The 23,174-nt window shown below is 46.7% G+C and overlaps 1 protein-coding gene across 2 annotated transcripts in view; it reads left to right on the top strand.

Moving 5' to 3' along the window:
• CEP89 (centrosomal protein 89) overlaps window positions 1-23,174 on the top strand; it is a 96,373-nt gene that overhangs the window by 43,486 nt on the left and 29,713 nt on the right. For both annotated transcript variants that reach the window (XM_073560845.1, XM_073560844.1), the window contains exons 11-15: window positions 1,455-1,558; window positions 2,038-2,153; window positions 3,255-3,435; window positions 7,549-7,716; window positions 8,645-8,786. In XM_073560845.1, coding sequence (XP_073416946.1) covers window positions 1,455-1,558; window positions 2,038-2,153; window positions 3,255-3,435; window positions 7,549-7,716; window positions 8,645-8,786 — 711 coding nt within the window. The remainder of the gene's footprint in view (window positions 1-1,454; window positions 1,559-2,037; window positions 2,154-3,254; window positions 3,436-7,548; window positions 7,717-8,644; window positions 8,787-23,174) is intronic.

Raw genomic sequence — 23,174 nt, 5'->3', positions numbered from 1 at the left:
GACTGCACAAATCCATAGGAAAAAACCCACAACAGCCAATGTCTTGCTTGGACATTAAAGTACACCCATATTTAAATTTTAAGGATACAAACAAAAAAAGAGGGGATGTGTGACCCCACTAAGAAGGCATGTATTGAATGTACAATTGTCTGACTTGACATATATTACTGAACTAATATCCAGCTCTACCTACTTGAATGTATCTCAAAAAACAGCACTAGCCGCAAAAACGGGGTGAATGAAAGACCAGTAATTACCTTAATGTCAGCTGGAGGGAATTCTCGGGCGTCTCTTCTGCCCCGACGCGCATTTCGCACTGACTCTTCTGGAGGCGCCTCCGGAAGAAGCAGTGTGAAATGCGCGTCGGGGCAGAAGGGACGCCCGGGATTCCCTCCAGCTGACATTAAGATAATTACTGGTCTCTCATTCACCCCGTTTTTGCGGCTAGTGCCGTTTTTTGAGATACATTCAAGTAGGTAGTACTGGATATTAGTTCAGTAATATATGTCAGGTCAGACAATCGTACATTCAATACATACCTTCTTAGTGGGGTCACACATCCCCTCTTTTTTTTGTTTGTATCCTTAAAATTTAAATATGGGTGTACTTTAATGTACAAGACATTGGCTGTTGTGAGTTTTTTCCTATGAATTTTTGCAGTCCCTTTTTTAATGGTGTGACACCTTTCTATGTATTTATATGTCGTTTGTACTTTATGTCAATAAAGATGTGTTTTTATTAATTTATACCATTGTGTGGTACCTATGAAAAAATTTTCTTAATTGTGGTTACCATAAAGTGACTATAAGGATTGTTATGTGTAGGAAATTAGAACCACTACAAGAATCCATCACCAGAACAACCGTCAGTACATGAATTCTGCACCAGAACCACAATCAGTAAATGAATGCTGCACCAGAACCAGCATCAGTACATGAATTCTGCACCAGATCCACCGTCAGTACATGAATTATGCACCAGAACCAGCATCAGTACATGAGTGCTGCACCAGAACCACCATTAGTACATGAGTGCTGCACCAGAACCACCGTCACTCAAACGTGCCTTTTTTTTTCTTTATTTTATCCTTATTGATATTGAAGATGTCATTTATATGCCGTCATTGGGTCACTTTTCCATACACATAACGTATCTTTTAAATCTGACGATCTCTTGCAAGGCGCATCAGTGAACAGTTCTCCAGAAGTAAAGGGGATATGTACAAAATAAAATACATTTTGTACGTTTCCATTAATTTTAAAGTGTATTTTTGACTTTTTTAATGAGCCCGAGGACTTTATAGACTCCTAGAAGTTTTTACACCTCCACTTGTTCCTCTGCAAATGTAACATGCGATCTGAGTATTGCTCTCTAGGGTCATTTGATGTTAGTATGATTTCTCAATTTTAGTTGGTTCTTGATTATTTCATTTTTTTTCCACCCATTCTGATTAGGAGGAAATGAAAACATTCAAAATGAGAATGAAAGACGTCATCGGGGAGAATGAAGAATTACACCAGCTTTTGAAACAGGAACACCCTGTTTCTAATAAGGAGTGGTAATTATAGATTCTTTTCTCTTTCTATATATGTAATATGTGTATATGTGTGTGTATATATATATATATATATATATATATATATATATATATATATATATATATATATGCCTCAACATTGAAATTGCAATACCAAGAAGGAAAAATTGAGAATCTTGGAAACCACAGGATAGAGACATCACTGATCTGCTAATGATGGAAAAATGGAATGAAAAATTCTCTATTTCTTCAGTCTTGGAGTATTTGCCACACGCAGAAATCCCAGCACTTCCAACCTCGGCTGCTATCAGTGAGGTTATTAATGGTCGTCTGAGGAAGGTTCCATTGAGCAAATCATCAAGATCCACTGCTGGCAGCTCCTAGCACCACTGGTTCTAATGTAATGCCAAGCTAGAGGAATCCAGTCTGTTTCTTTTTTCCCTACGAATATTAAACTTTATGATAATTTACCATTGATTGATCTTCACCTCTCGTTTTAGGGAGCGACTGCAAACTCATTATAAACTTCTCCAGGAGGAGAACCGTATTTTGACAGAGAAACTAGAAGTTCAAGAAGGAAAAAGCCGAGAGACACACTCCCAACATGTCCAGGAAGGTGAGATTACCTATCCTGGATTTTCGTGGCGGAAATTCAGCCCTTTGCCTGTGGCTCTGATACTTTGCACCACGAATATCATTAGCAAGTGACACAAAGTTATTCCAATATCTTAAGTAATCACTAGTGATGAGCGAGCGTGGTCTGATAACGTGTTATCCGAGCACGCTTGTGTCCTAATCCGTGCTGGAAAAATATGCACGAGCCGCCGCCTGCCTGTTTGTTAGACAATCCCTGCATGTGTTGTGGCTGTCGAGAAGTCGCGAGACATGCAGCCACGGGGACTCGAGCATATTTGTCGAGCACGCCGAAGACACACTATTGGGACATGAGCATGCTCAGATAACACTCAATCTGAGCACACCTACTCATCACCTATTCCCAAGATAGATGGCTTATTTGCTGATCATTTTTGGGGGTTGATCCACTACTGGAATCCCCAAAAATCACAAGAATGGGGGTCCCGAGTCTCCTTTTTGAATGGAACTGTAGTTGTGTATGTGCGCTTCTGCTATATTAACATCTATGGGACTGACAGAGACCTCTTCCGCTCTTTAGATGGTAGCTTGCAATTTTGATACGGTGATTTTGCCCTAAAAAAGAGCTTAAAGATCACATACACTCTTAGAACACCCAAATGGTGAACCACCCTCTAAAATATGACTTTTAACTAATTTTTCAATGCATTGTGATACGTAGAGGGATTGCAAAATTTAATGCAACACTAAGTGCAGGAAAGTTCCTAGTGTCTGAAAATCAGAATTTACATTTTCCTGTTCTAGCTGTGCAGATTTTTATTTTTGCATCTTTAAGACATAAATCTGATTTACTTAGCTGCATAAGAGCGACTTCAAGTGTCGTGATATTGATAATGCAGCCGATTATCACACAGTTTACATGTAGATGCTCGGAGCTGATTTTAACGGCGCCATCCATCTTCGGATCACGCTTGTTGCCGCCGCCTTAGGAAAATAGAATTTAAATAGATATTTGCAATGCAGGGACAAACTATTGATTACAGGAATTATGCCGTAGAGTGACCTTGTCATGTACGACGCGGCGTTTGCCATAGATTAACATAAATATTCCTCCCCCTCGCAGCCTCCCAATTAACCAAGCAGCTAGTGGTTTTGGAATCTACAAAGCGGAGACAAGAGGAAGAATTGTCAGAATTTCAGAAGCAGCAGGAAGTTTTACGCTCCAAGTACAACGAGCTGAAGGCGAACATGGATGGCAGAGTCGCCGTCGAGGAGCACGTTGCCATGGTGAACGAATTAAAAAGGTACAGCTCCTCGCCCCATGTAATGAGTAGTAACATCACCCATCAACATTTATTCACTTTACACTGGCGCACCAAGCAGATCAGCGGCACAAAAGGGGATCAAAGGTCGGACATGATTCCTCTGTAATGTCTGACCGGAATAGCTTGGCTCTTCTAGCATCCGAGGCACGTATCCGCTTTCCTATTATCTGCCCCTAATCGGTCATTAGGGCTGGAAGCTTTCAGTCCGCTAGACCACAGTTTTTCTACCAATGAGATTTCCATTCGTCAGAGAAGAAAGAACTGATGGCAACAACACTTTTATATTTGTCCCAGTGACACGTTTTATCGATTTAAAGGGGTTTTCTGGCTTTAGACACTTCGGCAAGGGCCATACGATGACACGAGAGCAATCTCAGAAAAGTTGCACCACTATTTTAGAGCTGTGATTCAGCGGGAAAGTAAAATAGACAAGTTGCAGGTCGCGTGTGACTTAGATTGAAGCCTATGGCAAGTGTGATGCTTGCAACAAACAACATGGAAATGTTTGTGATTCTGTGTTATGGTTGTAAAGTGACAAAATTGGAAGTCGTTGCAATTTCAGAGTCACCCAACACATGTCGCCTTGTAGCCCCAGCCTTAACCACAGGATATGACATCAATGATTGTTAGACCTTTGAGAGCTTACACATATCTTTAGAGAAAGGCTGGAAAGTGGCCATGCATAAGTGTAGCTCACTCCATTTATTTCTATAGCAGTCATGGAAAAACTCCCTCCGGGACGGAAGAACAGTTCTAGAGAAGGGTAGGGTCCACACCTTTGAGACATCTATGGCAATTTTTCTGGAGATGCTATAAATGTGTAGATTGGGAATATCTGTGTAAATCTTTACAATTTGTAATGTAGTAAATCCTAACTTTGTGAATGCTACTTTAAGAACTACATATACATCATTCACCACTCTGTGTCCAAAAGGGTTTACCTTTAATACCAATAGTCATCAAAGGCCTTTAATTATTTTTTTAAATAACCTTCAGTATTACTAGCATAAAAATGTAATTGTTAATACATTTTTGCTTCCATATGCGCTCCCTGGTACTACTGGGGCCAGTCTCTGAATAGAATCAATCTACTTCCCCCTCTGGTAGCTTTCTACCTCCCCTTCCAAAAGAAGTCTTCTAAGCTATACTGAGGCTCTTCTCCTTTCTTGACAAGCCGGCAAAATGATGTTTCTGCTGGCTGGCCTGTCGTGATAAGAGTATACTGGGACCTGGCATTGGGGAGAGTGACTGAGCGTGGGTGTCCATCACTGGGGAACAAAAAAAAGCACCGTCAGTCTGGTATATAAATAATTGCAACAGAAAGGAGGATACGTGTGCTGCCTCCCTCTCTAAGCTTTTTACTTCCATTTTTCTTGCTGACGATTGCCTGTTGTCGAGCTGCAGCTGAATCGCCCAGACAGATTACCAGAACTTGGGTCACAGAGAACCTGTCACTTGCCATAAATGTGTGTTTATTTTTATTGCTGCGGTTCTCTTGAATCCGGTGATGTTTTTCTTGTTTTCCTTTTACTCTCCAATCCTGAGATATGGCCCCATCTTCCTTGTATATAAATGTAACCTTTTTTTTTAGCCAAGTGGGTGTGGTCTTCTGCTCTAACCCACGCCCAGTTTGGTAAAAAGACAAGTTTTATGTACAGGGAAGAAGGGGCCATATCTCAGGAACAGAGGGTGTCATAAACAAAAGTAAAACATTTGCCGGATTCAGGAGAACATCGGCATTTACAAGATGATATATTTATGGCAAGTGACTGGTCCTTTTTAGACATTTCTGATCAGCCCTTGTAGACCACCCGCCGGGACTGTAATGGCAGTCAGTCAGATCCAGTCATGTCCCACTTATGTTTTATCGTCCATTGTAATAACTTGGCTACAAATGATTCATTTGATGATTCATACAGATGAAGGACAAACCGAGCAGACGAAGCCGTACGTTGTGCAGAAAGTGAATGTAGCACACAGCCGCGTCATCTGTGAATGAGCGATATCTCCGGTTCATTGTCATTGATGATTATCTCTCTCCTAGATGTTACATGCCTGAAATATGGATTGTCAAAGCTGTTGCCTGGTCTGGGGTGCAGAGTCTAAGGGATGCTATAGTCTTCACCCTTAAAGGGGTTGTCTGGCGCCTCTCACTTCCACATTGGTAGATGATTGGCGCTGATTACACTGTGTCTACCTATAGCTGTCAGGATGGACAGACATCCTCGGCGGGTACCGTGCACCTGTCCGATCTGTTAGTATGCTTGTGTGGCAGGTATGTGCAGACGCCACCTTAACAGCACCCCCAACGTGGACATGATCGGCAGCGGACAACCCCCTTTAAGCCCTGAAGGAAGTGTAAAGTTTTCATCATTAGGATCATGTCCTCACTATATCTGAAACTGAACCTGTCAAAGACTGAACTCCTTGTGTTTCCTCCCGCTACTAATGTACCTATACCCGACATTGCCATTTCTGTGTGTGGTTCCACTATTACTCCCCAGCAACATGCCCGCTGTCTTGGGGTCATACTTGACTCTGAGCTTTCCTTTGCCCCCCACATTCGATCACTGGCTCGCTCTTGTCATCTGCACCTCAAAAACATTTCTAGAATTCAACCTTTTCTTACTTTTGACTCTGCAAAAACTCTGACTGTTTCTCTTATTCATTCTCGTCTGGACTATTGTAACTCTCTTCTAATCGGTCTCCCTCTTACCAAACTCTCCCCCCTCCAATCTGTCTTGAATGCTGCTGCCAGGATCATATTCCTCGCCAATCGTTACACCGATGCCTCTACCTTGTGCCAGTCATTACACTGGCTTCCCATCCACTCCAGAATTCAGTATAAACTTATTACCCTCACCCACAAAGCTCTCCATGGCTCAGCACCACCCTACATCTCCTCCCTTGTTTCAGTCTACCACCCTACCCATGCCCTCCGTTCTGCTGATGACCTGAGGTTAGTATCCTCAATAATCAGAACCTCCCACTCCCGTCTCCAAGACTTTACACGTGCTGCGCCAGTTCTTTGGAATGCACTTCCCAGGTCAATACGATTAGTCCCCAATCCCTACAATTTTAAGCGTGCCCTGAAAACTCATTTATTCAGACTGGCCTATCGCCTCAACACATTAACCTAACTATCCCTGTGTGGCACAGCCAAAAGTTTTACCATAACCAGGTTCCCCGCATCATGTTCCCACATGCTTTATGCATCTATTAGCCCTCTGTGTCCGTGCTGTTACACACTTAACATTATTGCTGGTCCATACAATCAGGGCAACTGTTACCACCCACATTTCGTGTCTACCTCTTTTCTCATAGATTGTAAGCTTGCGCCCTCACTCCTCTTGCTATCTGTTATGATCTATGTGATTATTGTTATGCTGTAATGTATATTGTCTGTACAAGTCCCCTCTGAAATGTAAAGTGCTGCGGAATATGTCGGCGCTATAGAAATAAAATTTATTATTATTATCATGTTTCGCCGCCACTGCCTCGGTCTCTGTTGATCCACGGCTGCTGTGACGTCACATTGACAGTAAGCTTAGTAGGATCAAGCGTTTTTAGGAGCACGGCGTGGCGTTTTTAGGAGCACAGTGTGGCGTTTTTAGGAGCACAGTGTGGCGTTTTTAGGAGCACAGTGTGGCGTTTTTAGGAGCACAGCGTGGAGTTTTTAGGAGCACGGCGCTTGGTTTTAATGCAGCAACTGATTAGGCTCTTGCGGACTTTCCTGACATTTTTAGGGTATCTCATTACGCTCTGAGCAGTCATCTGTTTCATCATCTGGAATCACTAGCCGAGAGGGAGGAAACAATCTCTTTCACGCTTCATCCTCAATCACCCAGACTGATTTCCTCTGCATCTTCTCCCCTGGTTTGATCTCTCCAGTATTAATGTCAATATTAGACCAAGAAGCTCTTCTTTCTACCATCCCCCTCCTCATCCATCAGGTCCGCTCCACCGCAGGAGCATTGTGGAATAATGTCTCACACTCTAGAGAAATGTTGCACGAAATTGAAATTCCTTCTCAGGGTAACGCAGGTTTCGGGTCTATTTTCATTGCGTTCTGATTGTGCTTTTTTCCGGCAGACAACTTCAGCAGCAGCAGGAGGACGGCAAGAGAGACACGGACGATCTGATGGGAAAGATCTCTGCACTGCAGGCGGAGAAAAAGGCTCTGCTGCTCCAAAGGAACGACCTGTCGGCAGACAACAAGATCCTCGAAGCGGAAGTGGAGGCGACTAAAAAGTCCAGAAGGTTGGCATTGTTTAGGCTCAGGAAAGAATACTATGTGCCCCTCTAAAAACAAAGAAAATATTAACCCTAAATGTATGATTGAACCAGCATTCTCACCAGCATTCGAGACATTATAGGGAGTGGCGTTACTAGAGTCCGATGGGCCCCGGTGCAAGATTTGGACATGGTGCCCCCCTGCAGATTGGTCAGCTGTATGGGTTTTCTGAATCCTATAAAGACAAATGTGTTGGCCCCCCACACCTCCCCGTATACTCTCTCATCTGGGTATATATATCCTCCATCCTGGGACCCCTTTGCGGCATGCATGTCCCCCATCCTGGGCCCCTTTGCGGCCTACGTGTCCCCCATCCTGGGCCCCTTTGCGGCCTACGTGTCCCCCATCCTGGGACCCTTTGCGGCCTACGTGTCCCTCATCCTGGGACCCTTTGCGGCTTACTTGTCCCCCATTCTGAGCCCCTTTGCGGCATATTGAATCACTCAGATCGTCAAAAATCAGACTTTTCCAGCGTCTGCAGTCTGTGAGCCACATCCAAGGTTTGACAACTGTAGGCTACAAATCCAGGCATTGAGAATTTGCTTCATTAAGTGCTTTTGCTTTGTGTCGGAGCACAGGGGGCACCATGTCCTCATTGTTTGTATCCCACCTGAAATTCCCTGCGCCGGGGTTTTAATGCATGCAGTGAATACAGAACATTAGTATTTATGCCGTGCAGAGAATGATATCATCCCATGCTCCTCCACCGCCTGTGTACCAGGTCGTTATATACCCAGTAACCTGACAATTAGGAATTTCAGCTTGACTTGCCGCCGGTAATTAAGCGTCTGGTGAATGTATAATGTAATGCATTGTGTTCATGGCAAGCAGCCCAGCCCTGCATTACCGAATTGTGCCGCCACTCAGCCGTTTTCTACGTATTTGTGCTTTCAGGAAACTGCAGAGGAGGGTCGGCCAGCTAAAGCAGCAGCTGGAGGACGCGATGGAGAAGGAGGTGACGGCACATCAGTATCTGGCCAATCTTATAACCCTGGCGGAGAGCATCGCTGGGGAGAGAGATGAGCTCGTTAATATGGTGGGTAAAAAAAAGGAGCACTCTGTTTTTAGCACATGATCGTCATTATTATGTACGAGACTCGGGAACTTGATTTGCATCCATCACACCAATGCCCTGCACCCTTTTAAAAAAAAAAAAATGATGGTTTGGCTGCACATTTAGGACCATCACTTTTCGTTAGGAGGGTTCCCCATCAATCAGCGTGGAGAAATAAAGCATTACACAAAGTCCAAGTGCACAAAGCCTCATGCAAGTCGCCCGGAAAATGGGTGCATTGAAGATGCAAACTATTTTAGGGCTCATCTGCATCATATTTATGGTTAGCAATACACCGACACGTCGCCGTAACCTGCAACTTGTAGTGATCACTGTGTTGGAAAATTTGCCTACAGTTTATAGTCTGCGACCAACAGATTTTTCGCACCGTTTTATCGCTTTGTGCTTAGTAACACAATCACAATTGCACTCTTTGGGCTTGTTCACAACTACATTTTTTTTTTTTTTTTGCCACATGTTTTTCCAAGAGTAGAAAATTAAAAGCGACACTTTACAGTACCAGCAAAATGAACGAGTTGTCCGAAATCTCATGCACACGCCGCTTATCTATTCGAACCCTCAAAGCATTTTTGTTTATTTTTGTTGTCATTTCTTTGCACGTTTTTTCTCCCATTCAAATAAATGGGGTAAAAATTCATAAAGAACACATGTAAAAAAAAAAAAAAAAGAATACAAGCATATGTTACCCTGAATTTTTCCTAAAATACCTGCATGTTTTACCCAGCGTTTTTCTCGACAGTACTTTTTTTTTTTTTTTTTTTTTTTTGTTTTTGTTTTCGGAACAGAAAAAATCTGCTGCAAATGTGACATACCCTTAGAAAAAAAAATGCCATCAATTTGCAATTGAGTCACAAGTGACTTACATGGAATACGCTGGAAAATTCACTTTAAAAAATGGAACCAGTTTCTATTCTGTGCGACTGCTGATGTTCCATGCTGTAATACTGTCACATTCACTATTACTGACGGCAGCATCACTATTCTATCTGTGCCAATGGTGGACCTTGAGGGCTGTTCCAACCCATTAATGCCCCACAATCAGGTCTTGGGTTGCTGATTGGGTGACAGAGGGAACGCCACTGATCTTACTAACCACCTAAGTGCCACAGTCGCCTAAAGGGGTTAGTGCCGCAGTGTTGTCCTGCTGCTTCCTCCATGCAATTGCTGCCACATAATAGAGCAGGCCTATCAAATGGCGCAGAAGGAGCCGCTTGGTGGTACGCAAGCGGTTAAAGAAGTGATGGCGTCCGATATTGTTCTTCTTAGTTTCCTATGACCCCTGAATAATCCAGAATAAGGGATAATGAGGGTGGTATTACTACCTGTCTGCATCATCCTCAGAGCTGACTGACTGTAGCCGGGTCGTGTGGATGTCTCCGTTCCTTTTTCTTGCTTTATTCGTTCTGTCATTGGTGTGACGGAGGATCTGGTTTCTTCCCTTCTCTAATCTCTGTAGTAGAGCAGTTATAACAAGCTGGCAAGTCGCACTGGGCAGACTGTCAGCATCCATCATACTCTCGCTGCTTCAGGTTGGCTTTCATAATGACAAGATGAACTCCGCATTTTTGAAAAGCTAATTCTATCCGGGTTTCAGAAGTGCTGTGGTGCCCATTGGTATCTGGTGGGGAAAACCTCACTCTGTGTCTTCTACTTTTCATACTGTGACATCACTGGGTGCCTTATCCCCTGCGCTGTGACATCACTGGGTTCCTTATCCCTGCGCTGTGACATCACTGGGTGCGCTATCCCTGCGCTGTGACATCACTGGGTGCGCTATCCCTGCGCTGTGACATCACTGGGTGCGCTATCCCTGCGCTGTGACATCACTGGGTGCGCTATCCCTGCGCTGTGACATCACTGGGTGCGCTATCCCTGCGCTGTGACATCACTGGGTGCGCTATCCCTGCGCTGTGACATCACTGGGTGCCTTATCTCTGCGCTGTGACATCACTGGGTGCGCTATCTCTGCGCTGTGACATCACTGGGTGCCTTATCTCTGCGCTGTGACATCACTGGGTGCGCTATCCCTGCGCTGTGACATCACTGGGTGCGCTATTCCCTGCGCTGTGACATTACTGGGTGCGCTTTCTCTGCTCTGTGACATCACTTGGTGCGCTATTCCCTGCGCTGTGACATCACTGGGTGCGCTATTCCCTGCGCTGTGACATCACTTGATGCGCTAATCCCTGCGCTGTGACATCACTGGGTGCGCTATCCCTGCTCTGTGACATCACTGGGTGCGCTATCCCTGCGCTGTGACATCACTGGGTGCGCTATCCCTGCGCTGTGACATCACTGGGTGCGCTATCCCTGCGCTGTGACATCACTGGGTGCGCTATCCCTGCGCTGTGACATCACTGGGTGCGCTATCCCTGCGCTGTGACATCACAGGGTGCGCTATTCCCTGCGCTGTGACATCACTGGGTGCGCTATTCCCTGCGCTGTGACATCACTGGGTGCGCTATTCCCTGCGCTGTGACATCACTGGGTGCCTTATCTCTGCGCTGTGACATCACTGGGTGCGCTATCCCTGCGCTGTGACATCACTGGGTGCGCTATTCCCTGCGCTGTGACATTACTGGGTGCGCTTTCTCTGCTCTGTGACATCACTTGGTGCGCTATTCCCTGCGCTGTGACATCACTGGGTGCGCTATTCCCTGCGCTGTGACATCACTTGATGCGCTAATCCCTGCGCTGTGACATCACTGGGTGCGCTATCCCTGCGCTGTGACATCACTGGGTGCGCTATCCCTGCGCTGTGACATCACTGGGTGCGCTATCCCTGCGCTGTGACATCACTGGGTGCGCTATCCCTGCGCTGTGACATCACTGGGTGCGCTATTCCCTGCGCTGTGACATCACTGGGTGCGCTATTCCCTGCGCTGTGACATCACTGGGTGCGCTGTCCCTGCGCTGTAACATCACTGGGTGCCCTGTCCTTGCGCTGTGACATCACTGGGTGCGCTATTCCCTGCGCTGTGACATCACTGGGTGCGCTATCCTTGTACTTGTAACATCATTGGGAGCCTTATCTCTGCGCTGTGAACTATCATGGGTAATGGCTATTGGTAATTCTGACTGTCTGCCGCTCACCCCAGTGATAATGGCTGGCACTGGTGGTACAGTCATATGTTAAAGTTTGGGCACCCCTATTAATGTTAACCTTTTTTCTTTATAACAATTTTGGTTTTTGCAACAGCTATTTCAGTTTCATATATCTAATAACTGATGGACTCAGTTATATTTCTGGATTCAAATGAGGTTTATTGTACTAACAGAAAATGTGCAATCTGCATTTAAACAAAATTTGACCAGTGCAAAAGTATAGACACCTCAACATAAAAGTGACATTAATATTTCGTAGATCCTCCTTTTGCAAAAATAACAGCCTCTAGTCACTTCCTGTAGCTATTAATGAGTTCCTAGATCCTGGATGAAGGTATTTGTGACCATTCCTGTTTACAAAACAATTCCAGTTCAGTTAAGTTTGATGGTCGCCGAGCATGGACAGCCCGCTTCAAATCATCCCACAGATGTTCAATGATATTCAAGTCTGGGGACTGGGATGGCCATTCCAGAACATTGTAATTGTTCCTCTGCATGAATGCCTGAGTAGATTTGGAGCGGTGTTTTGGATCATTGTCTTGCTGAAATATCCATCCCCTGTGTAACTTCAACTTCGTCACTGATTCTTGCACATTATTGTCAAGAATCTGCTGATACTGAGTTGAATCCATGCGACCCTCAACTTTAACAAGATTCCCGGTGCCGGCATTGGCCACACAGACCCAAACCATGATGGAACCTCCACCAAATTTTACTGTGGGTAGCAAGTGTTTTTCTTGGAATGCTGCGTTTTTTAGCCTCCATGCATAACGCCTTTTTGTATGACCAAGCAACTCAATCTTTGTTTCATCAGTCCGCAGGACCTTCTTCCAAAATGTAACTGGCTTGTCCAAATGTGCTTTTGCATACCTCAGGCGACTGTTTGTGGCGTGCTTGCAGAAACGGCTTCTTTCGCATCACTCTCCCATACATCTTCTCCTTGTGCAAAGTGCGCTGTATTGTTGACCGATGCACAGTGACACCATCTGCAGCAAGATGATGCTGCCGGTCTTTGGAGGTGGTCTGTGGATTGTCCTTGACTGTTCTCACCATTCTTCTTCTCTGCCTTTCTGATATTTTTCTTGGCCTGCCACTTCTGGGCTTAACAAGAACTGTACCTGTGTTCTTCCATTTCCTTACTATGTTCCTCACAGTGGAAACTGACAGGTTAAATCTCTGAGACAACTTTTTGTATCCTTCCCCTGAAAAGCTATGTTGATCTTTGTTTTCAGATCATTTGAGAGTTGTTTTGAGGAGCCCATGATGCCACTCTTCATAGGAGAATCAAATAGGAGAACTACTTGCAAGTGGCCACCTTAACCCCTTCCTGCCATCCGACGTACTATCCCGTCCACGGTACCCGGGCCCGTATGACCGGGGACGGGATAGTACGTCGGGCCCTTTAATGCGATACCGCGACTCAAGTCGCGGTGATCGCATTAAAATTCCGACGCCATCTCACCTTAGAAAAGATGGCGTCGGCATCCCAGGCTGCGATCCCGCCCCCCCGGCATCCAGAGCGCTGTGATTGGCTGTTCAATTCTGAACAGCCAATCGCAGCGTTTCTCATTGTTTCAGCCAATCAGCTTGGCTGAAACAATGATGTCCTAGGCGGGGATCGAGTACCGATGTACTCGATCCTAGAGCCGGTGCCTGGCAACACCAGGCACCGGCAAAAAGCACTCGGATTGGCGCGATCGCCGATCTGATCGATCGCGCCAATCGCAGTGCACAGCGGCGCTATATCGCCGCTGTGCCCTGCCAGTACCGGCCAGGATCGGTGCTATATTAGCACCGATCGTGCTGGAGCCTGATGCAGGCCCAGTAGGGCCTGCAGGAGTTGGCTGGCGCGATCGATTAGATCGGCGATCGCGCCAACCACAGGGCACAGCTGCGGTCACCATGTGACCGCTCTGTGCCCTGCTGGTGACCTGGGCATGACCTGCCTAGTAATCGGAGCTGTGAGCTCCGATTCTAGGCAGTTGCCATGGTCACCAGGCAGATCAGGGATTGGTGGGATCGATGTAATCATTCGATCCCACCAATGACAGGTCACAGCAGCGATGTGACCGCTCTGTGACCTGCCCCCTGACCTGCCTCTGACCTGTCTGACCTGTCTGCAGGGGTCCTCACTCTAGCTTGAGGATTCCTGCAGAGAGGTCGGACGCAGCAAGAGCTCCTGTGCTGGGTATTGTGGTGCCACAGCTTGTAGCATCACAATCCCTGCAGAAGAAAGAAGAAGAAGAAAGAAAACTACAATTGTAAGTGTTAATTGATCCCTGATCCCCTGCCCAATCTATCTTCATCCCCCCATCCCCCCTCCACCCCCCCTCTTACCCCCCTTTTACCCCCCTCCACCCCACTTTTGCGTCACCTCCGTGCGCAGCCGGCGAGCGTTGATCGGTGACGCAGTTCACCGATCAACACTCGCGCTCGCTTTTTTTTCCTTAGCCCCCTTTCCGTTCACACATTCCGCAGCCGCAAAAGTTGGATAAGTGACACACGTCACTTATCCAAGCTTGTGCCTGCCGTTTTTCATTTTTTTCACCCCCCCTTTGTGCCACCTAACTACAACCCTAACTGTTGATCCCTGCCCAATCTATCTTCATCCACCCCAATCCCCCCATCCCCCTTCCCCCTATTTTTACCCCCCTCCACCCCACTTTTGCGCCACCTCCGTGCGCAGCTGCCGAGCGTTGATTGGTGACGAGGTTCACCGATCAACACTTGAGCTCGGTTTTTTTTCCTTAGCCCCCTTTGCGCCACTTCCGTACACACATCCCGCAGCCGCAAAAGTTGGATAAGTGACACACGTCACTTATCCAAGCTTGTGCCTGCCGCTTTTCATTTTTTTCACCCCCCTTTGTGCCACCTAACTACAACCCTAACTGTTGATCCCTGCCCAATCTCTCTTCATCCACCCCAATCCCCCCATCCCCCTTCCCCCTATTTTTACCCCCTCCACCCCACTTTTGCGCCACCTCCGTGCGCAGCCGCCGAGCGTTGATTGGTGACGCAGTTCACCGATCAACACTTGAGCTCGCTTTTTTTTTCCTTAGCCCCTCCGTACACACATCCCGCAGCTGCGAAACTTGGATAAGTGACACAGTTCACTTATCAGAGTTTGCCGTTTTCCTTTTTTTTTTTTTTTCCACCCCCCCCTTGCGCCACCCCGTGCGCACATCCAGCAGCCTAGTTTTGATAAGTGACACTTATCAGCTAGGGCCTGCTGTTTTATACTTTTTTCCACAGCTTTTTCTTTACAGAAAGTTTACACCAATCACTCCCCCCCCCTCACGTACACATACAGTTTTCAATAAAGTGTACACCCAAGCACCATATTTACACAAAAATGTCATCAAATTCATCCCAACAGCGCTATTCAGTGGAGGAGGCATATGCTTTACTTGCCTCCGAAACTGATAGCGATTTGGATGACGATCCGACTTTTCTTTATTTTTCGGATTCTTCATCCTCTTCTTCTTCCTCTTCTCCCTCCTCATCTTCCTCCTCGGGTCCTGCGGAACCGCCACGCAGACGCTCCAGGACAGAAGATGAGGCAGCGCCCACCATGCCCGCAGCTGACCCAGTGCTCCCCGTATGGACCTCGCCCCCCGAAAATTACAAGCCACTGATTCCTGATTTTGTGGCAGAATCAGGAATCAAGTTTGACACCACCGGCCTCACAGAAATTGACTTTTTCAAAGTCTTTTTCTCTGAGGATTTTGTTAACCTCATGGTGGAGCAAACTAATTTGTACGCTCGTCAATTTTTGGAGCAAAACCCGCGTTCAACATTTTCAAACTGGTCTCCTGTAGACGCAGTTGAAATGACGCAGTTTTGGGGCCTGGTCCTCCATATGGGGATACTGAAGAAGCCGGAAATTCGGCAATATTGGAGTGTTGATATTTTATACAACACTCCAGTGTTCCGAATGGTCATGGCCCGGACGCGTTTTGAGGCCATCCACAAGTTTCTGCATTATACTGATAATGCAGCGTGTCCCGCACAAGATGACCCCAACTTTGACCGTCTGTTCAAAGTTCGGCCGGTCATCGAACACTTCAACAAAAAGTTTGCTGAAGTGTACGTGCCCCAAAGGGACATCTGCGTGGATGAGTCCTTGGTTCACTTCAAGGGAAGGCTGCGATTCCGTCAATACCTGCCCAGTAAGAGGGCCAGGTACGGAATCAAACTCTATAAGTTGTGTGAGAGTACCTCAGGGTACACCCACAAGTTTAGAGTTTACGAAGGGAAGGACACCCGGATTGAACCCCCTGAGTGTCCTCCTTTCCTGGGAGTGAGTGGGAAAATTGTGTGGGATTTGGTGCACCCACTGCTGGATAAAGGTTATCACCTCTACACTGATAACTTTTATACCAGCATCCCACTCTACAAATCCCTCTCTGAGCGACGTACCACAGCCTGCGGTACTGTCCGCAAAAATCAGAGAGGCCTCCCGAAGACGCTACTTGGGCAGATGCTCCGAAAAGGTGAGAGCAGAGCCCAATGTAGCGACCACCTGCTGGTGTTCAAGTACAAGGACAAGAGAGATGTCCATCTCTTGACCACCATACACGGTGATGGCAGTACCCTCTGCACTGTACGGGGTACCTCTACACAGGTCCTCAAACCGACATGTGTAGTGGGGTACAACAAAAAAATGGGGGGAGTTGATCTCTCCGATCAACTCCTCCAACCGTACAATGCATTGAGGAAGGCCAAGGTGTGGTACAAAAAGCTGGCCGTGCACATCGTCCAAATGGCAATGCTCAACGCATTCCTGCTGTCACAATGTGCATGCCCCAGCGATACGGCGTACCTTCATTTCCAGGAGGTAGTGGTTAAGGCCATGATGTTTGGCGCTCAGGAAGGAGCGGGCCCCAGTACTTCAGGAACTGAAGGTGCTCGTATTGTCCCAGGTCAGCATTTTCCGGGGGTGGTCCCGCCAACCCCAAGAAAAGGTAAGCCGCAAAAAAGGTGTCGAGTGTGTTACAAAAAAGGAATACGCAGGGACACCACTTACCAGTGCGACACCTGCCCCGAAAAACCTGGCCTGTGCATGAAGGATTGCTTCAAATTGTACCACACCTCCATGCACTACTAATTTACATTAGATTAGTTGGGGGCACATCTAGATTTGTTCATTGGGGTCTAGTATCCAAAATGATGTCATATGTGGGTTTTTTTCCTGTTTAGGCACATCAGGGACTCTGCAAATGGAACATGACGCCAGCAGACCATCAAAGTCTGCATTCCAAAACAACACTACTTCCCTTTCGAGCCCCAACGTGTGCCTAAACAGTTTTTTCCCACATGTGGGGTACCAGAGTACCCAGGACAAATTGGACAACGGCTTTTGGGGTCCAATTTCTCCTGTTACTCTTGGGAAAATTAAAAATTGGGGACTAAATGATCATTTATGTGGGAACAAAACAGGATTTTATATTTTCACGCCTGGGCATTATAATCTTTAGTGAAACACTTGGGGGTTCAAAGTGGTCACCACACATCTAGATAAGTTCCTTAGGGGGTCTAGTTTCCAAAATGGGGTCACTTATGGGGGGTTTCTACTGTTTAGGAACATCAAGGGCTCTGCAAATGGAACATGACGCCCGCAGACCATTCCATCAAAGTCTGCTTTCCAAAACGTCATTACTTCCCTTTCGAGCCCTGACGTGTGCCCAAACAGTAGTTTTCTCCCACATGTGGGGTATCAGGGTACTCAGGACAAATTGGACAACAACTTTTGGGGTCCAATTTCTCCTGTTACTCTTGGGAAAATTTAAAAATTTGGGACTAAATGATCATTTATGTGAGAACAAAACAGGATTTTATATTTTCACGTCTGGGCATTATAATCTTTAGTGAAACACTTGGGGGTTCAAAGTGCTCACCACACATCTAGATAAGTTCCTTAGGGGGTCTAGTTTCCAAAATGGGGTCACTTATTGGGGGTTTCTACTGTTTAGGAACATCAAGGGCTCTGCAAATGGAACATGATGCCCGCAGACCATTCCATCAAAGTCTGCTTTCCAAAACGTCATTACTTCCCTTTCGAGCCCTGACGTGTGCCCAAACAGTAGTTTTCTCCCACATGTGGGGTATCAGGGTACTCAGGACAAATTGAACAACAACTTTTGGGGTCCAATTTCTCCTGTTACTCTTGGGAAAATTAAAAATTGGGGACTAAATGATCATTTATGTGGGAACAAAACAGGATTTTATATTTTCACGCCCGGGTGTTATAAACTTCTGTGAAGCCCTTGGGGGTTCAAAGTGCTCACCACACATCTAGATAAGTTCCTTAGGGGGTCTAGTTTCCAAAATGGGGTCACTTGTGGGGGGTTTCCACTGTTTAGGCACATCAGACGCTCGTCAAACGTGACATGGCGTCCGATCTCAATTCCAGCCAATTTTAGGTTGAAAAAGTCAAACGGGGCTCCTTCCCTTCTGAGCCCTGCCATGTGCCTAAACAGTGGTTCCCCCCCACATATTGGGTATCAGCGTACTCAGGACAAATTTGACAACAACCTTTGGGGTCCAATTTCTCCTGTTACCCTTGGGAAAACAAAATATTGGGGACTAAATGATCATGTTTGTGGAAAAAATATGATTTTTTATTTTCACGCCCGGGTGTTATAAACTTCTGTGAAGCCCTTGGGGGTTCAAAGTGCTCACCACACATCTAGATAAGTTCCTTAGGGGGTCTAGTTTCCAAAATGGGGTCACTTGTGGGGGGTTTCCACTGTTTAGGCACATCAGACGCTCGTCAAACGTGACATGGCGTCCGATCTCAATTCCAGCCAATTTTAGGTTGAAAAAGTCAAACGGGGCTCCTTCCCTTCTGAGCCCTGCCATGTGCCTAAACAGTGGTTCCCCCCCACATATTGGGTATCAGCGTACTCAGGACAAATTTGACAACAACCTTTGGGGTCCAATTTCTCCTGTTACCCTTGGGAAAACAAAATATTGGGGACTAAATGATCATGATTGTGGAAAAAATATGATTTTTTTATTTTCACTCCCGGGTGTTATAAACTTCTGTGAAGCCCTTGGGGGTTCAAAGTGGTCACCACACATCTAGATAAGTTCCTTAGGGGGTCTAGTTTCCAAAATGGGGTCACTTGTGGGGGGTTTCCACTGTTTAGGCACATCAGACGCTCGTCAAACGTGACATGGCGTCCGATCTCAATTCCAGCCAATTTTAGGTTGAAAAAGTCAAACGGGGCTCCTTCCCTTGTGAGCCCTGCCATGTGCCTAAACAGTGGTTCCCCCCACATATTGGGTATCAGCATACTCAGGACAAATTTGACAAGAACCTTTGGGGTCCAATTTCTCCTGTTACCCTTGGGAAAACAAAATATTGGGGACTAAATGATCATGTTTGTGGAAAAAATATGATTTTTTATTTTCACGCCTGGGTGTTATAAACTTCTGTGAAGCCCTTGGGGGTTCAAAGTGGTCACCACACATCTAGATAAGTTCCTTAGGGGGTCTAGTTTCCAAAAGGGGGCCACTTGTGGGGGGTTTCCACTGTTTAGGCACATCAGACGCTCGTCAAACGCGACATGGCGTCCGATCTCAATTCCAGCCAATTTTAGGTTGAAAAAGTCAAACGGGGCTCCTTCCCTTCTGAGCCCTGCCATGTGCCCAAACAGTGGTTCCTCCCCACATATTGGGTATCAGCGTACTCAGGACAAATTTGACAAGAACCTTTGGGGTCCAGTTTCTCCTGTTACCCTTGGGAAAACAAAATATTGGGGACTAAATGATCATGTTTGTGGAAAAAATATGATTTTTTTATTTTCACTCCCGGGTGTTATAAACTTCTGTGAAGCCCTTGGGGGTTCAAAGTGGTCACCACACATCTAGATAAGTTCCTTAGGGGGTCTAGTTTCCAAAATGGGGTCACTTGTGGGGGGTTTCCACTGTTTAGGCACATCAGACGCTCGTCAAACGTGACATGGCGTCCGATCTCAATTCCAGCCAATTTTAGGTTGAAAAAGTCAAACGGGGCTCCTTCCCTTCTGAGCCCTGCCATGTGCCTAAACAGTGGTTCCCCCCCACATATTGGGTATCAGCGTACTCAGGACAAATTTGACAACAACCTTTGGGGTCCAATTTCTCCTGTTACCCTTGGGAAAACAAAATATTGGGGACTAAATGATCATGTTTGTGGAAAAAATATGATTTTTTATTTTCACGCCTGGGTGTTATAAACTTCTGTGAAGCCCTTGGGGGTTCAAAGTGGTCACCACACATCTAGATAAGTTCCTTAGGGGGTCTAGTTTCCAAAATGGGGTCACTTGTGGGGGGTTTCCACTGTTTAGGCACATCAGACACTCGTCAAACGCGACATGGTGTCCGATCTCAATTCCAGCCAATTTTAGGTTGAAAAAGTCAAACGGGGCTCCTTCCCTTCTGAGCCCTGCCTTGTGCCCAAACAGTGGTTCCCCCCCATATATTGGGTATCAGCGTACTCAGGACAAATTTGACAACAACTTTTGGGGTCCAATTTCTCCTGTTACCCTTGGGAAAATAAAAAAATTGTTGCTAAAATATTATTTTTGTGACTAAAAAGTTAAATGTTCATTTTTTCCTTCCACGTTGCTTCTGCTCCTGTGAAGCACCTGAAGGGTTAATAATCTTCTTGAATGTAGTTTTGAGTAGCTTCAGGGGTGCAGTTTTTAGAATGGTGTCACTTTTGGGTATTTTCTGCCATATAGACCCCTCAAAGTGACTTCAAATGTGAGGTGGTCCCTAAAAAAAATGGTTTTGTAAGTTTTGTTGTAAAAATTAGAAATCGCTTGTCAAATTTTAACCCTTATAACTTCCTAACAAAAAAAAATGTTGTTTCCCAAATTGTGCTGGTGTAAAGTAGACATGTGGGAAATGTTATTTAGTAACTATTTTGTGTCACATATTTCTCTGTTTTAAGGGCATACAAATTCAAAGTTTGAAAATTGCAAAATTTTCAAAATTTTTGCCATATTTCTGTTTTTTTCATAAATAAACGCAAGTTATAGCGAAAATTTTTTACCACTAAAGTGAAGTACAATATGTCACGAGAAAACAATCTCCGAATCGCCTAGATCCGTTGAAGCGTTCCAGAGTTATAACCTCATAAAGGGACAGTGGTCAGAATTGTAAAAATTGGCCCGGTCATGAACGTGCAAACCACCCTTGGGGGTGAAGGGGTTAAATACCTTTTCTCAAGATTTGATACACCTGGCTATAAAGTTCAAAGCTCAATGAGGTTACAAAACCAATTTAGTGCTTCAGGAAGTCAGTAAAAAGTAGTTAGGAGTGTTCAAATCAAGAAAATAAGGGTGCCCATACTTTTGCACCAGTCAAATTTTGTTTAAATGCAGATTGCACATTTTCTGTTAGTACAATAAACCTCATTTCAATCCAGAAATATAACGGAGTCCATCAGTTATTAGATATGTGAAACTGAAATAGCTGTTGCAAAAACCAAAATTGTTCTAAAGAAAAAAGGTTAACATTAATAGGGGTGCCCAAACTTTAACATATGACTGTAGTTATGGCCGTTCGTCACTGACCCCAGTGATAACGGCTGGCACCAGTGGTAATTCTGGCCGTCCGCCTTTCACCCCAGTGATAACGATTGACACAACTGGGTGCTCTGTCCCTGCGCTGTGACATCACTGGGTGCGCTGTGACATCACTGGGTGCGCTATTCCCTGCGCTGTGACATCACTGGGTGCGCTGTGACATCACTGGGTGCGCTATTCCCTGCGCTGTGACATCACTGGGTGCACTTTTCCTGCTCCGTGACATCACTGGGTGCGCTTTCCCTGCTCTGTGACATCACTGGGTGCACTATCCCTGCGCTGTGACATCACTGGGTGCGCTATTCCCTGCGCTGTGACATCACTGGGTGCACTTTTCCTGCTCCGTGACATCACTGGGTGCGCTATCCTTGCGCTGTGACATCACTGGGTGCGTTATCCTTGCGCTGTGACATCACTGGGTGCGCTATCTTTGCGCTGTGACATCACTGGGTGCGCTGTCCTTGCGCTGTGACATCACTGGGTGCGCTATTCCCTGCGCTGTGACTTCACTGGGTGCGCTATTCTTGTACTGTGACATCATTGGGAGCCTTATCTCTGCGCTGTGAACTATCATGGGTAATGGCTATTGGTAATTCTGGATGTCCGCCACACACCCCAGTGATAACGACTGGCAGCGGTGGTAATTCTGGCCGTCCGCCGCTCACCCCAGTGATAACGACTGGCATCGGTGGTAATTCTGGCCGTCCGCCGCTCACCCCAGTGATAACGGCTGGCACCGGTGGTAATTCTGGCCGTCCGCCGCTCACCCCACTGATAATGGCTGGCACCGGTGGTAATTCTGGCCGTCCGCCGCTCACCCCAATGATAACGGCTGGCACCGGTGGTAATTCTGGCCGTCCGCCGCTCACCCCAGTGATAACGGCTGGCACCGGTGGTAATTCTGGCCGTCCGCCGCTCACCCCACTGATAATGGCTGGCACCGGTGGTAATTCTGGCCGTCCGCCGCTCACCCCACTGATAATGGCTGGCACCGGTGGTAATTCTGGCCGTCCGCCGCTCACCCCAATGATAACGGCTGGCACCGGTGGTAATTCTGGCCGTCCGCCGCTCACCCCAGTGATAACGGCTGGCACCGGTGGTAATTCTGGCCGTCCGCCGCTCACCCCAATGATAACGGCTGGCACCGGTGGTAATTCTGGCCGTCCGCCGCTCACCCCAGTGATAACGGCTGGCACCGGTGGTAATTCCGTCCGTCCGCCGCTCACCCCAGTGATAACAGCTGGCAGCGGTGGTAATTCTGGCCGTCCGCCGCTCACCCCAATGATAACGGCTGGCACCGGTGGTAATTCTGGCCGTCCGCCGCTCACCCCAGTGATAACGGCTGGCACCGGTGGTAATTCTGGCCGTCCGCCGCTCACCCCAATGATAACGGCTGGCACCGGTGGTAATTCTGGCCGTCCGCCGCTCACCCCAGTGATAACGACTGGCACCGGTGGTAATTCCGTCCGTCCGCCGCTCACCCCAGTGATAACAGCTGGCAGCGGTGGTAATTCTGGCCGTCCGCCGCTCACCCCAATGATAACGGCTGGCACCGGTGGTAATTCTGGCCGTCCGCCGCTCACCCCAGTGATAACTGCTGTCACCGGTGGTAATTCTGGCCGTCCGCCGCTCACCCCAGTGATAACGACTGGCACCGGTGGTAATT

The sequence above is a fragment of the Dendrobates tinctorius genome, unplaced genomic scaffold, assembly GCF_039654945.1.
Source record: "Dendrobates tinctorius isolate UK_male_01 unplaced genomic scaffold, ASM3965494v1 ptg000307l, whole genome shotgun sequence".
NCBI classification, from domain to species: domain Eukaryota; kingdom Metazoa; phylum Chordata; class Amphibia; order Anura; family Dendrobatidae; genus Dendrobates; species Dendrobates tinctorius.
This window is presented reverse-complemented; position numbering and strand designations above follow the sequence as displayed.